The sequence below is a fragment of the Poecile atricapillus genome, chromosome W (assembly GCF_030490865.1).
Source record: "Poecile atricapillus isolate bPoeAtr1 chromosome W, bPoeAtr1.hap1, whole genome shotgun sequence".
NCBI classification, from domain to species: Eukaryota; Metazoa; Chordata; class Aves; order Passeriformes; family Paridae; genus Poecile; species Poecile atricapillus.
The window spans coordinates 40,620,695-40,633,772 of NC_081288.1; the positions used below are offsets into that span (position 1 = coordinate 40,620,695).

General features: G+C 36.4%; 1 protein-coding gene across 1 annotated transcript in view; it reads right to left on the reverse strand.

The window, feature by feature from the left end:
- The window catches only part of LOC131592088 (thyrotropin-releasing hormone-degrading ectoenzyme-like), a 204,070-nt gene that overhangs the window by 12,511 nt on the left and 178,481 nt on the right, over positions 1-13,078 (reverse strand). Inside the window, exons 13-15 of the mRNA XM_058863365.1 lie at positions 12,289-12,436; positions 10,140-10,237; positions 9,541-9,648 (exon numbers count right to left, since the gene is read on the reverse strand). Coding sequence (XP_058719348.1) covers positions 9,541-9,648; positions 10,140-10,237; positions 12,289-12,436 — 354 coding nt within the window. The remainder of the gene's footprint in view (positions 1-9,540; positions 9,649-10,139; positions 10,238-12,288; positions 12,437-13,078) is intronic.

Here is a 13,078-nt window from a genome sequence, read left to right on the forward strand (position 1 = left end):
TGAATAAAATTACCATTATTTTGGTACTGCTTGGGTTGTAACACTGCAGAACACATCCAGTTGTCAGTAAAACCTCATCTGTGCCTTCAAGGCCGCACTCATTTTAAAAGAGCTAATATGATTGATGGATACTTCAGAAGAATAAAAATAAACGTTTAAGAGCATCACTTTAAATGGCTTTAATTTGAATACTGATCCAATTTATTTAACTTTATTTTTCTTGCATTAGAGATAAGATGGTGAGAATGAAATATGTGGCTAGCCGAGCTCATTTAAAAATTAAACACTTTGGAAGAAAAAGTTAAAAATTAAACAGTTACAAAAAAATTAATTAAAATCGTGCTGTGCCTTTACAGGGATTTCTTTTTTTCGTGAGTGAATTATAAGGCTCTACAATGAGCTAAAAATAATGTTCTAAGTCATAATTAATTGGTACATATTTGCTCCTATTTAAAGTATGTTCTAACAATTGAAGATACACTTACCAAATTGGACCATAATTATTTATCTTCTGGGGAAATTGTGTTCCAATTCTTTAAAATGTAAATGCACACAGTTTAGACAGTTCTTTGATTAAGTAACAAGTTTCAACACCATTTAGGGTGCCATTTGACAAAGAAAATTAATCACGAACATTATTCTTACTTTTGCAACAATTTAACATTTAACTTAAGCCTATTTTTCTTGATGACTATATTTATAATCTTGTTTAATAGGTTACAAGGCTCAGATAAGAAACAAGAATGAAGCATTAGTATAATTCATTGGCAGATCTGTAATACAGATTCTATTACAAAGAAGAGCATCATACAGCTTATTTTTAAAAACTTCAATCCTAAATGTTCTACTCCCATTCTCTATTACAAACTCCAGGAATCATGCTGCTGGCGCTATTGCACAGAAAGAGGAGAGGATGATCCTCTGCCATAGCACATCCCAGGTCTAAAGAGACAGGGCAGAACTCCCCTTTGAAAACCCAGAGCTGTGATGGGCTTGACATTCAGGTGCCTGTCCCACCTCAGATTCAGGGGACATTAACTGAGGATGTGGCTACTCAAGGCATCTGGGGCAAAGCTATGCACAGTTCCTGTCCTGTGCTCCTCAGTTTCAGGTATTACATACGTCTGACAGAGGCTGGCAGAGAATACATCATCCCTCAAGTGATGGTTACTGCATTGCTCCTTCCCACTCCTACTGCAGACACCCCACAACTGAGCATGCAACCAGCATAGTCAAGCTCTTCAACAGTGATTTTAATGACTGAGTAATGAGTTAAATACTTCTTTGTGGCACTCATCTCTGAGTAGATATGCCTTTGTCCATTTTGGACAGTTTTGCAACAAAAATATGGTTATTTCTGATTAATTGTTTTGCATAGTTGTGGAGAGATCATCCCTGAATGAGAAAATTTGAGACTAATCTATCTAAATTCTAAGGATTTCAAATTAATTACTGGTAATCCATAATCATTGCATATAGAGTCATTTTACTGTGGTGACACACAGAAGTCAGAAGGTAAAAACACTGCCTGAACCATAACCACAGCTGCCCCCTAATACTCAGCTTTATCTTTTACAAGATGAAGTCCTCTCTCTGTTTAGACCCAGATGGTCTTTCAGAGTGCTAAGTCCTTGATTAACTCATACACTCAACAGTGTTTTCTTCCTCCTTAAGTTTTATTGACTTGAGTGCAAGATTCTACTCAAATGTTGTAACAACCTATTAATTAGTAAATCACTTCAGCAACATTGGCTTACATTACCTGGCAAAGCTCCAGAAACATTTCAAAATGCATGAATAGCTATGCCTGATTTTTTTTCAGTAATTAAAACTTCTAGGGGTTTCAAACACAGAAGAAGGGATTCGCTTTAATTTTTTACATTTATCAGACACTCATGTGTGAAAAAAATTAAAATAACTCTCATTTTTCTCATGTTTGCTGCTAACAATTTCCAAAAATAGCTGCTAGGCATCAATCCCTTGAAAGAACCCAGTGCCTCTTCCAAGAAACTAACAAAAGTAATTAACCTGTTGGCCATGTTCACACAAATACTCATGTAGGCGGTAAAACTTAAGCACATTTCTAAGTTGTTGGAAGACAGTAGCACTACTGAGTCCATGTGAAATACAGAAATAAAATTATCTACCACAAGTAACTAGATACAGAAATAAAGGAGGAAGAAAAGGAAAGAAAAAATGCTTGTTTGGAAGAACTTTTGTTTTTCTATCACCTAAACCAGATTTTGTTGAAATAACTTCAATTAATGAATGGTAACTTGTTATTTACTACTACTCCCTCAGTTCTATGGGGAGTTTTGTTTATAGACATGCAACACACTCCTGTACACACAATTATTTTTCTGGTGGCATTTCCACTGAGTTGTTAAAGTGCAGCCAAGTAAGCACACTGACAACTCAGGCAGGTGGATGGACACGAATCCATGATTCCTTGTAGAGAAAACACAAAATCTGCATAAGTAAGTGTGGAGGTTCATGACTCACAAATTTGGCTTGTTGGTTTATCATTGTCCTTGAAATTATGTGATTAAATACATTTACTTCATTATTTACACCTTTCTTAAGATGATAAAGTATTACAATAAACCAATGTTCCTAACCATCACAGCATCATGATAGAAGTGAAATGGCAAACAGAAGTAACTGAAAAAGCCCATATCTATATTGTTATACTTTAAAAAATTATATAAGGTTGTTTAGTATTAGTACACAGAGACGTAAGATCCTGATTTCATTACTTAGCAACCAAAAGTTGTTCATTTGTAATGCAAACAACACACGAAGGTGCTCTGACTTGAAACCCACAGAACAGGAAAGTTCACCTCTTACTCTCTTTTCAGTGATCTCTGGCCTGTAGCAGGACATCTTACCCCTCACAAGAGCTTACCTGTTGCCTGTCAACCAGTAAGATAACTGAAACAGGAATAGCTCTCTACAAGAGAGTTATTTTCGCACCACAGGGTTTTAACACTGGTCTGGCATCTCCCAACTGCCAATAAGCATCTTAATGTCGACGTGAGATCTGGGAGATAAGCTGGATTTCTCACTGACAGACATCTCACTTTACAAAATATCAAAACTACAGCAAACTCTCACAAAGCAGAAATGCTCGACGCATTTCATGGAAATGTGTGGAGTTTTTCTCATGAGTAGGGATGCCTGCTTCCTGGTTACTCCTACAGAGATTGAAGGAATCATAATTTTGGTGGTAAGTTACATTTGACTCCTAATCAATACTATTTCTTCTGCTAGCTTTAATACAGGTACCTTGATATCATGCACTGGCTTATGTCATGCTGTAATCTACTAGTAGTTCCTTTTCGTTCTATACTGTGCAGTAAGTAACTATGATTAAGATATTTTGCCTGTTACCTCCTATCTCTTTAATAAATAATTAATTTTATTAAAATAGACCTGATTTGCCATCCTTAGTACTTGCGGGCCAGAATGATTTCTTAAATTAAAACTGTTGCCAAAATTTGAAGCTCCCACTGGTCCTATAACATGGCCCCACTTCTGCACTCCAAGATTTCTCAGAGCAATCTGGATGATTAGACCAGAACAGCCTTAAAATATCTGTATTTGCATTCAGAATTGTCCATCAGACTCTACTTCTCATTCACAAAGACAGAAAAATGCAAACTTCATTAACCCATGGGTTACAGAATGGATGTTGGCTTAGCCTAATTCAGTGTAGCAGCCTGCACTCCCCACTGCAAACATCATCAAAACTGATCAGAGTGCTTGTGACAGAAGAGTAATAGTAAATACTGCACTAAAGCTAAAATCACCCCAAAGTGATATGACATCAGTCTCAGTGAAATGCATTTACTTTAAGTTTTCTAGGGGTATTAAGACAATTAATTAAGATACTTTGTTTCCATATAAAAGACAGAAATAAATAGCAATGGCTAAGTTTCTAAAGAAGTTTAAAATCAGAGCAAAGAAAAATGGCTATGACTAGCTGGAATCTTCCAACCGGTCCAGTAACATCTCAAAGAACACCTGCACGTAACTGTGTCTGATGCAATACTATCATCTCCCACTGTTCAGTGCTGCATGCCAGCAGAAGAACAGTGTCACCCCAGCTCTAACAGAATCAGAATACAAGTACTCCTTTTTCTGCTGAAGGCAAAATCAGCTGTCTTAAATCAAAGCAGCTCTCTCACATATTCACATTTACATCACCCTGTTTTAACTTTGCCCCAAGCAAGCATACATCCACAGTCACCTTTGCCAGCAGAGATGTATATGTGGCAACCTGCAGCTGATGTATGGTAAGAGTAGCTGAAAGATAACTGTGCCTGCACCCACAGAGATGTCTGCAAAAACATGCTCATGTCTATGGGTAAGTTATTCTTTGAGTCATCATGGTGTCTATTTGAATATTACCCCACCGTTATCACCTGTCAGGAGTTTACATACAGCAGCTCTCCATGCATTCTTTCCTGAACTTCAGAAATACATGTTTACTCAACCTATTCAAGGCAAGAAGTCTGAAAATGCTAATCCTCTTAGAAACATGTTTTTCTTTCAGAATAGATGCAGTGAAGGTTAAAGGGGTTAACAAGGCTGATTATTAAGCTCAGGCAGGCATTGAATGGTAATTTTGTTAATTTTTTAGGCTGAACCACAGTGCTGTTATATCTAAGGAGTGTGAATAATGTATTTCTTCATACATGAAAGCTTCACAGGGATGAGCTCAGTCAAATGAGGGTAGAAGCAAACATCTCTATTTTCAGCCAACAGTGGCTTCTCTTGTACAACATTCTGCTGTTGACTGAATCCCAGTTAACTTTACGTTCTCAAACTACAAGGGAAATTTCCACATGGTTGTATGTTTTCTACTCTGTTCGTATTTCTCTGAACATCAACATGAAAGTTTCAAGGGTTCCCATTGTTCTAATACAGAAGCAGTCTATATCCCAATTTAAAAGTGTGAAAATTATTGTTTTACTATCACCATCAAGTCAGAAATAAATATAGCCCTTCAAGCAACCAACCATTTAAAAAAGAGCAAAAATACTTAAACTCATTGATTAGAACACTGCAAGACCTACTTCGAGGTCTAACCTCAGATCTTCAGTAGAAAGAAATAAGGACCATTTTTTTACTGCAAGAATTAAAATATATCAATTCCTAAACCAGCAAAACAAGACTGTCCTTCTTCACAGTCTCTTCTGTTTCTGGTGCTATGTGTTTGGTTTGCTCCTTGTACAAACAAATTTCTTTCTCAGTTATGATTTTTTTTTCTGTTGCGTTTTGCCCTGAAAAAGTGGCCATGAGCAATACCACCTAAAGCCCCTTGCACGCTAAGTATTTCTGGTATTTCAGGTACTGAAGCCCCTTTTCCCTCACATGAATGCTCTCTCATCTTTAGACTGGAGAGCTGTATCATTTCTCTTGCTAATGAAAAAGATTCCAGTGGCTGAGCTGAAGCTAGAGGAGGAAAGTGTGTTGCAGCATCTTAATGGTGTCCCAAACATCTCACAGACAGGTCATCAGGCTTGCTTTCTGCATTGGCAGATACAGGGCCAAGGGACTCAACTGAAGCACAGCAAACTGCTGGAACCTCAGCACTACTGTTTGAAATGGTGTTGAAAAGCAGCTTCTCTGCCAGCTGGGCTGGGAAAGAAAAGGAGCAGTCCTTTTCCTGCTTTAGTGACAATATGGAAAGGCATCTTTTGCAAGGACCCCCATACTCTACGATTGCCATTTATGTATTCATTTGATAAAGGTATCTTTCCTACTATCTGTAGTGCTGGACCCCAAGAGGGCCCACTCACACTTCAGAATCTCATGTTAAGAGGCTCTTCATAGCACAGTGGCTGCTGCCAGCTGCATTTTAACAGGCCCCCAAATCCCCCAGTAGGAACAGTGACTCTGAGTGTCTGATTCTGCCCTATGGGCCAGTCATCCAAAAATGAAGCAATACCTAAATCACTTTAGAAATTCGACTCTTCACAGCCTCTCAGCCAACTTCCACTTTCATGCACAGAAGCTAGTGAAGTAGATCACATATAAGTTGGTTTTTTTCACTAATTCCAGAAGAAAATTTGCAGCACTATAGTTGGAAATCTAATGGCTTTTTCAAACAGTAAAATACAGAGGACCTCTGGCCTTGTGCTAAGAATGACTATTATTTTACTTAGTGAACAGTGGCAAAGTAGTTGCACAGTAAAGAGTATATAATTACAAAATATAAATAGTATCTGGTATCATGCTTACTTCACTTTCTTATTGTGAAAAGTAGATGGCAATTCATTTCTGGATTTAGCAGATTAAATGCAATTACTAAAAACCACAGCAATTGTAAACATATGCCAGTAAAACAGAGTTAGATATTATTGTACTACCTGACACTTTATCCAAAATTAAATATTACAAGTAAAACAGAAAAAACATTTCAACAGAACATCTAAAAAGTAATAAATTAAAAATGTGGCTAAAAAAATTATGAATGTTAGCATTTCTTCAGCAATTCCTTCTATTAATAGCACATTCTCTGTTATAGGATCTCAACTTCAATGAGTTTAATGCAGTAACTGCCAGGGCATCAAAAACCTCCCTTATATGATTTATCAACTGTGCATTTATGTGGTATTTAATATCACATTTTAATTTAATACTGACTTAGTTTTCAGCAATTTTCAATAAATCTTGAGACACAAACCTAATTCTCCATTGTCTCTACTGCTTTGAAAAATTTGTGCCATCTTCCAGAATAAAGTTTCTGGGAGGGGATGGGTGGATATGTCTCAAATTAGCCTTTATTTTTACTGTCACAGAAAACACTCAAATTACATCTATATAAAAAAATATCTCTCAGCTCTCTGGAACTCTGTTTTTGTGCTCTAGTTATGCAAACCCACGAAAACCAAGCTTTCTGTAATCATCAGTCAATTACATGGTTCTTTTTCAAAAGAGGGAATGGCAAACCCAAGGCCATTTACAGTAATTGCTGATAAGGAATGGAATAGGCAAGGGTACATATAGTTTCTGTATCTGTCACCAGCTTTTCTCACTGTTGTCAGAGAAGTCTAGAGAAAGAGGAGCAGCATGAGTTTTTCCTTCTTTGTGAGGAAACAAGCTCTGAGAGAATCTTACAGGTTCTGAGGAGGCCGTTTGCAGCAAATTTACAAACAGCTGTTAAGGGCATCAAACTGAGCAAAACACTTGATTGATGAGAAAGAATAGAAAATGGCACTTCTTGGATGTGCTCTCTGCATATATCTTGTACTTATCTGCTTGCCCTTTGCACTTGAGCTAGTTACTGTCTCTGAAGTGCTAGAAGAGGCAGAAGCATGACTCAAACACCATGCTAAGTCCTGATTGTGGAATCATAGGTTTCTTGGTAAAAAAGCAGGAAAAAGAGCCCTTGCTTTACTTTCAGGTTTCAGTCCAAGTTAGCTTAAACTGAGTAAAGGTGCTACAGGATAGGCCTGATTCAACAGGATCTGAACATTCCTGAGACAACACTGACATACCCTGCAAATGCTGTTATTGTGAAACACAAGCTGATTTTATGCTTACTGAGGTGCTATTACTGGTAGTCTTTTTAATGTTGTTTCAATGTAAGTAGATAGGAAATGAGTTTTGCTCATGTATTAGTTACATTCAGGATGTGAGACTGCTCTGAGAAAACTGGGAAATTCTGGAGTGAGGGACTGAACAAATCCTACAATCTTAAAAAATAAATAAAACTGTGTCTCTATCTTCTTTGCCAATTGTTCCCCTATTTATCAGCTGTCTGTCAATCTCTATTCTGTAATTACATTATTTGCTGCAGCCATTTTTCAAAACTGTGCAGTTCCTTTGAGAAACATATTGCTTTAACTTAGTAGCTATTCTCCTCTGCCCTGCTGTGGTGCTTTTATCATAATACTCATCATATGCTGGCAACCACAATCTTCTGCTACCAAAATGGCCCCATTGAAAGGCTAAGATGAATCTTTAGACAGCTCCTTAAATTTATTCTTTTTCTCTCTTGCTACTGTTAGCAGAGCAATAAGCTCATGTTTTGTTATGTTTTTTCTTTTCTGATGCCTCCTTTCTTAATCCTATTGGAAAGACAAAGGCAGGTAGCTTTGCAGGGTGACAGCTTTTTTAACACTGAATAATCTACTGCTGTGCATGCTAATAGGTAATGCTAGGTTTGATTAACTAATTTTGCAAATGAATATCTAAGTAAATTACTTTTGCAGACTGTTTTCAGTGATTCTTTCTCTTTAATTGCCTCTTTGAATAGCTTCATACTGATTGTTGCTGCTTATGATAAGAATTCATATAAAACCCTGGGGTATGTATTTCATAGTAAATATATCTGGTATCACCTTACACAAGAAAACCCTCCACCTCACACACATCTTACTTAAAGCTACATAGTCATAGTTTCAAGCTATTTTTTTTCCCAGAAGTTTCAAAGCCATATAGGAAAATAATTTCCCTTCATGGCTGGTTTTAAAACACCCTTGGATACTTATGTAACTGGGTATGCCTGTAAAGGATTTTTAAAGATTACAAAGACAGACAGAGATAAATTAATTGCAAACAAACACCAACAAGTCCAAGAACTCTCTGAAAAATACTGCTTGCTTGTATGGCTACAGAGATCTGATCGTTTTGCTGAGCTAATACAAGACTGGAACTAAAAATGAGAGACTTTTTCTCTTATCTTCTTCTTTTGTATTTGAAAGTAAAATATTCTCTTTTAAACCAAAATATCATGCCATGTACAAATGTGTACAGTACAAATATTTCACATAATCAGAAAATCCACTATTCTTTCTAAAGAAGTTGTGGTCCTAACATATACTCTACACTCATCTCATTGTCCATAGATCACTACATACTTAAATATTTGAAATTTCATATTTCTTAGATGCTTTCCTTTAAAAGATAAACTTCATACACTATCCATGTCCCATGTCCCTTTGCCTCAGCTGAATAAACCTGTGTCTTGACAGCCAAATTTAACATATTTGCTGTCAAACCACTACAGTGCTGCTAATGCTCAAGGCATCAGCTCTAATATTATCTGCTCTCTGAAACCCTACATGAGCTTTTCCATGTATTCCTGAATTACATTAATTTTCAACACATCTCCTTCCTTACTTCTCAGTCCTTCTGTCTCTAACCTCTCTCACTACTTTAAATGTTTAGCACCTTCTGCTCTCTTACCCCAACACAGGTTTCATGAATATCTGACAAGATGGTGTTCACTCATCTTTCTTTCTTTAAATCCATCCTTAAAACCCATCTTCTCATCTTCTAGCATAGAAATATCCAACAGTAATTTATCAGGAGTGGGCAGATCCCCTCCACCAACTCATATGCAAAGTCAAATAATTCATTCTGAAGCCCCACAGACATTTTTAAATGACAGCCAGCAGCCTCTTCTTCCTCCTGTAAAAAAAAAAACCTTTGCAAAACAGGGCACAGCAGACAGGGCAGGCAGGAAAGGAAGAGCTGTACTGCCTCTCAGTAGGAGAAACGTGAGATACACATTTCAGCTCCACTTACCGGTTCCTATTGCTAGAAATCCAGTCAGAGATTAACGTTGCAGCCTGCTGGTGACAGTGTTTGTTCCCGAAGCTGCAGGCCAACATGATGACTTCCCGACGCAACTCTCTGTCCAAATTAAAAAAAGCAATAAAGCTGCATTAATAAATGTCTTTCAATGTTTACAAAAAACTATTCTTATAACAATGACAGCAAACAGTAGTTGGGCAACATATCAAAGAGAATCTGGCTTTACAAATCTCAGTGTCAGTTTAATGCCTGCAACAACTAAAGAAAGGTGATGGATCAAAACCAGACCCCATTTACACTTAGGCACTCTTCCCAACCTCTGTAGTCACATGTGGTGCAAGTTCTTAGAAATCCAGTGGAGTCAGATATTAAGTTAGGGCTTAGTAAACCATGTTCTTCTAACTTAAGGAAGAAAAATTAATCTCACAGCATCTTTCTGCTCTCCCTGCAACCCAGAAAGGAAAAAATGGAAGGGTGACCGAGCTAAGGAATTATGACTGATTTATGCTAAACATGATTAAATCTTAGGAGGGTGCATTTATGTAATTATATTTCACAAATAAATAATTAAAAAGCAAATATAACAGTACTCATGTTGGTATGATGCTTGAACAAGTGATTTGTTTAAATTGTTTGTTGGCCATCCAAGCTTCAGATACATTGATGCCACTTGTCTTAATATATACTCCTGAGGAGAAAAAGAAAAGTATATTTAACGTTAAAAATCATTTATTTTACTTAAAATTGAAATACTGCTGACTAGTAAGGTTCAGTCTTCTCTTTGTACCCTCAAATAAAGTCCAGTTAGAAAGCTTTAGCAAAGCTACTTATCCACTTATTATCCTCCTTCACGGCTATAGTAAGAAGCAATCTTGATTAGATGCCTAGTATAAGATAATATATTGTTATAAAATCCATGAATTTCAAAATTTTATTACATGCTACTTTGAACTCACAATGCACAGCTGAAAAATTACAAGGGTGTCAATAGCTTAATTTCTACTTTGCGGCCAATCTTGACTAAACTGTGCATGTTCACTTTTAAAAGAACACTGTTTTAATATCCATAGCCATGGCAAAGACATTATGCGAGTACAGTCAATTAACTTCAGAATATATAACAATGTGGCTGCAAATAAGCTTTGTACACTTAATGACACTGTGCTTTAAGTTTAGGCTCCTGGTGTGCTTAAGGAACAAAATAAGCACAAGTTATATTTTACTGACTTCTACTTTTTACACAGAGGATACATTTACATATTCTGAGCAGTTTTGAAGAAAACCACTGTCATTGTAATCTTCTTCCAGTGGAATTCACCAATTTGAAAAATAGAACTGAGATATGCAGAACTGCATAGGAGAGCATCTATTTTATTATTACAGATGCATAGGCATGTATATATGTCAACACAAAAGAAGATTCATACTGCAGCTTTCTCTACCAGATACGTTATTCTTCGACTAAAAAGACTTTTTATTTCCTCTGCTATCACCTCAGCTTTCAAAACTCCCATCAGTAGTGATAAAACATCACCCAGTTGTGAATTTTACTGGTTTTATTTATTAAAATTGTGTTTTCCTTACACAACCATGTTTAAAAGTGAAATAGCAATGGCAGACTCCTAAGAATTTTTCTTTGTAGTTAACAGCAGGCTAAATATGCAAATTATTTCAACTGCATTTTACATTATGGTTTGCATGTAGGCCTTGGTATATGTTCTACAAAAATAATTTTCCATGTCATCAGGTAACTGTGTATACGTGTATGTGTGTGTATCTATATATCAATATATGTATTAACTTCTACATATATACATACAGTGACTTCTAACTTTCTCCTCTCTGAGCATGGTGTCTGTGGTCACATACATACAAACAAATATACATTTAAGAAGAAAAAAGCATCCTTAGGCATTTCAGGCTTTAAAAACCTCCTTTATTTGAAGGCTTTACAACATTACATAAAGTTACCATATGCTGGCTGTTGAAAATATGTAGACTACATAAAATTCATAGTGAATAAAAACCCCAAGAGTTTGTAATTGTCACTGGCTCCAGCGAAATCCTGTGTACTTCATAAACCATGCTTCAGTGCAGCTACAGGTAAATGTTAAAATATTTGCCATGTCTATCTTAATTATCTTTTGCAAGCTATTACTGCTATCCCTTTGGACACAATTATGAATGGGCTTTTGACTCAACGGTGATCTAATTCTTGTTAATTAAGGTAACTGCATTGAATTCACCATGGATTTTGGGATGAAATAATGACTACAAATCTTTGCTTTAGTTGCAGGTTCAGTTGTGCCTATATTTGCTGTTCTTGCTGATCTCGGGCACCCACCTAAGTATCACTGTGGGGCTCCTAAGAAGAAAAAATCTGGAAATAGAATACTTTGACTCTTTTAAGTGAAATACTTTATTTGTCATAACATTTTACATGAGGGATAATTACCTTTCCTTCCCCTGGTCATATATGCCTCAAACAACAGTTATCACTGTTCAAATGCAAATGAACCAAAGCTTGATAATTGCTATGTTTAAATGAAGAGTAATTAGGAAGGAAGTTAATATCCCTAGGTCATTTACAGTATCTGACTGGGGAACAGTTCAAACCTTGGCAATAATATGAGAGAGTAAGACACGAAAGGAAGAAAGGCAAGAAGAACAGACAGATGGAGAGAGTGAGGGAAAGAAAGGAAGAACTAGAGGAAGAAAGAGAGAAAGACTATCTCTTACATTGAAGATATTGTAGTTTTCTGTACGGTCCAGCAATTTATCTAGAGGATAAAGAGCTCGGCTGGCAGCATGCCAAGGCAGGAAATCTTTTTCCTCTGAAAGATACTTCATAATCTCCAAAGGAATATTCTGAGGCAAATAACCAGCTCTGCACAATAAAAAAAGTTAGTATTAAATTGGTTTTCAGAAGATATTCACAATGGGGCATAAACAACTTCCTATTTTTCCAAAATGAAATTAAAATGCAGAAAAACATCCCACTTAAATGACATAAAAATCAACCTTATACACAACCAGCAACTTGCAGTCTCTCCCAACACATAGAAGCATACTGACTTGATGAAATGAGGTATGAACATACATGAAAGAAAACCAGACAAGCTATCCCTACTTTGAACAGATTCCTGTGGCTATGAAAGACATGAATGAAAAAGTAACTGCCTTTAAGGAAAAAAAAATAAAAATACCCAAAACAAAAGGAAGGTGTTGCTTTGTTGATTTGTAAGATAGAAAGTTGAATCCATAAAATCAACAACTGAGGGCATTTTGCTTGAGAAAACATTTCTACTGACCATCAGCAATTGAAAGGAACTAGTGCTGAAGAAGAAGCTTTAGTTTTACAGTTATTCTCCACATTCTTTTCTCTCTCCTTTAGAACTGCCTTGTCTTCTATCCACCTTAAGCCACCTTGGAAGGACTTATCCAGTGACATCACTTTGGTTCAGGATGTTCCAGCACTTTGCACATAAATTATGGATTTTTTTTAGGTGTTTATAAATCAACCAGCTAA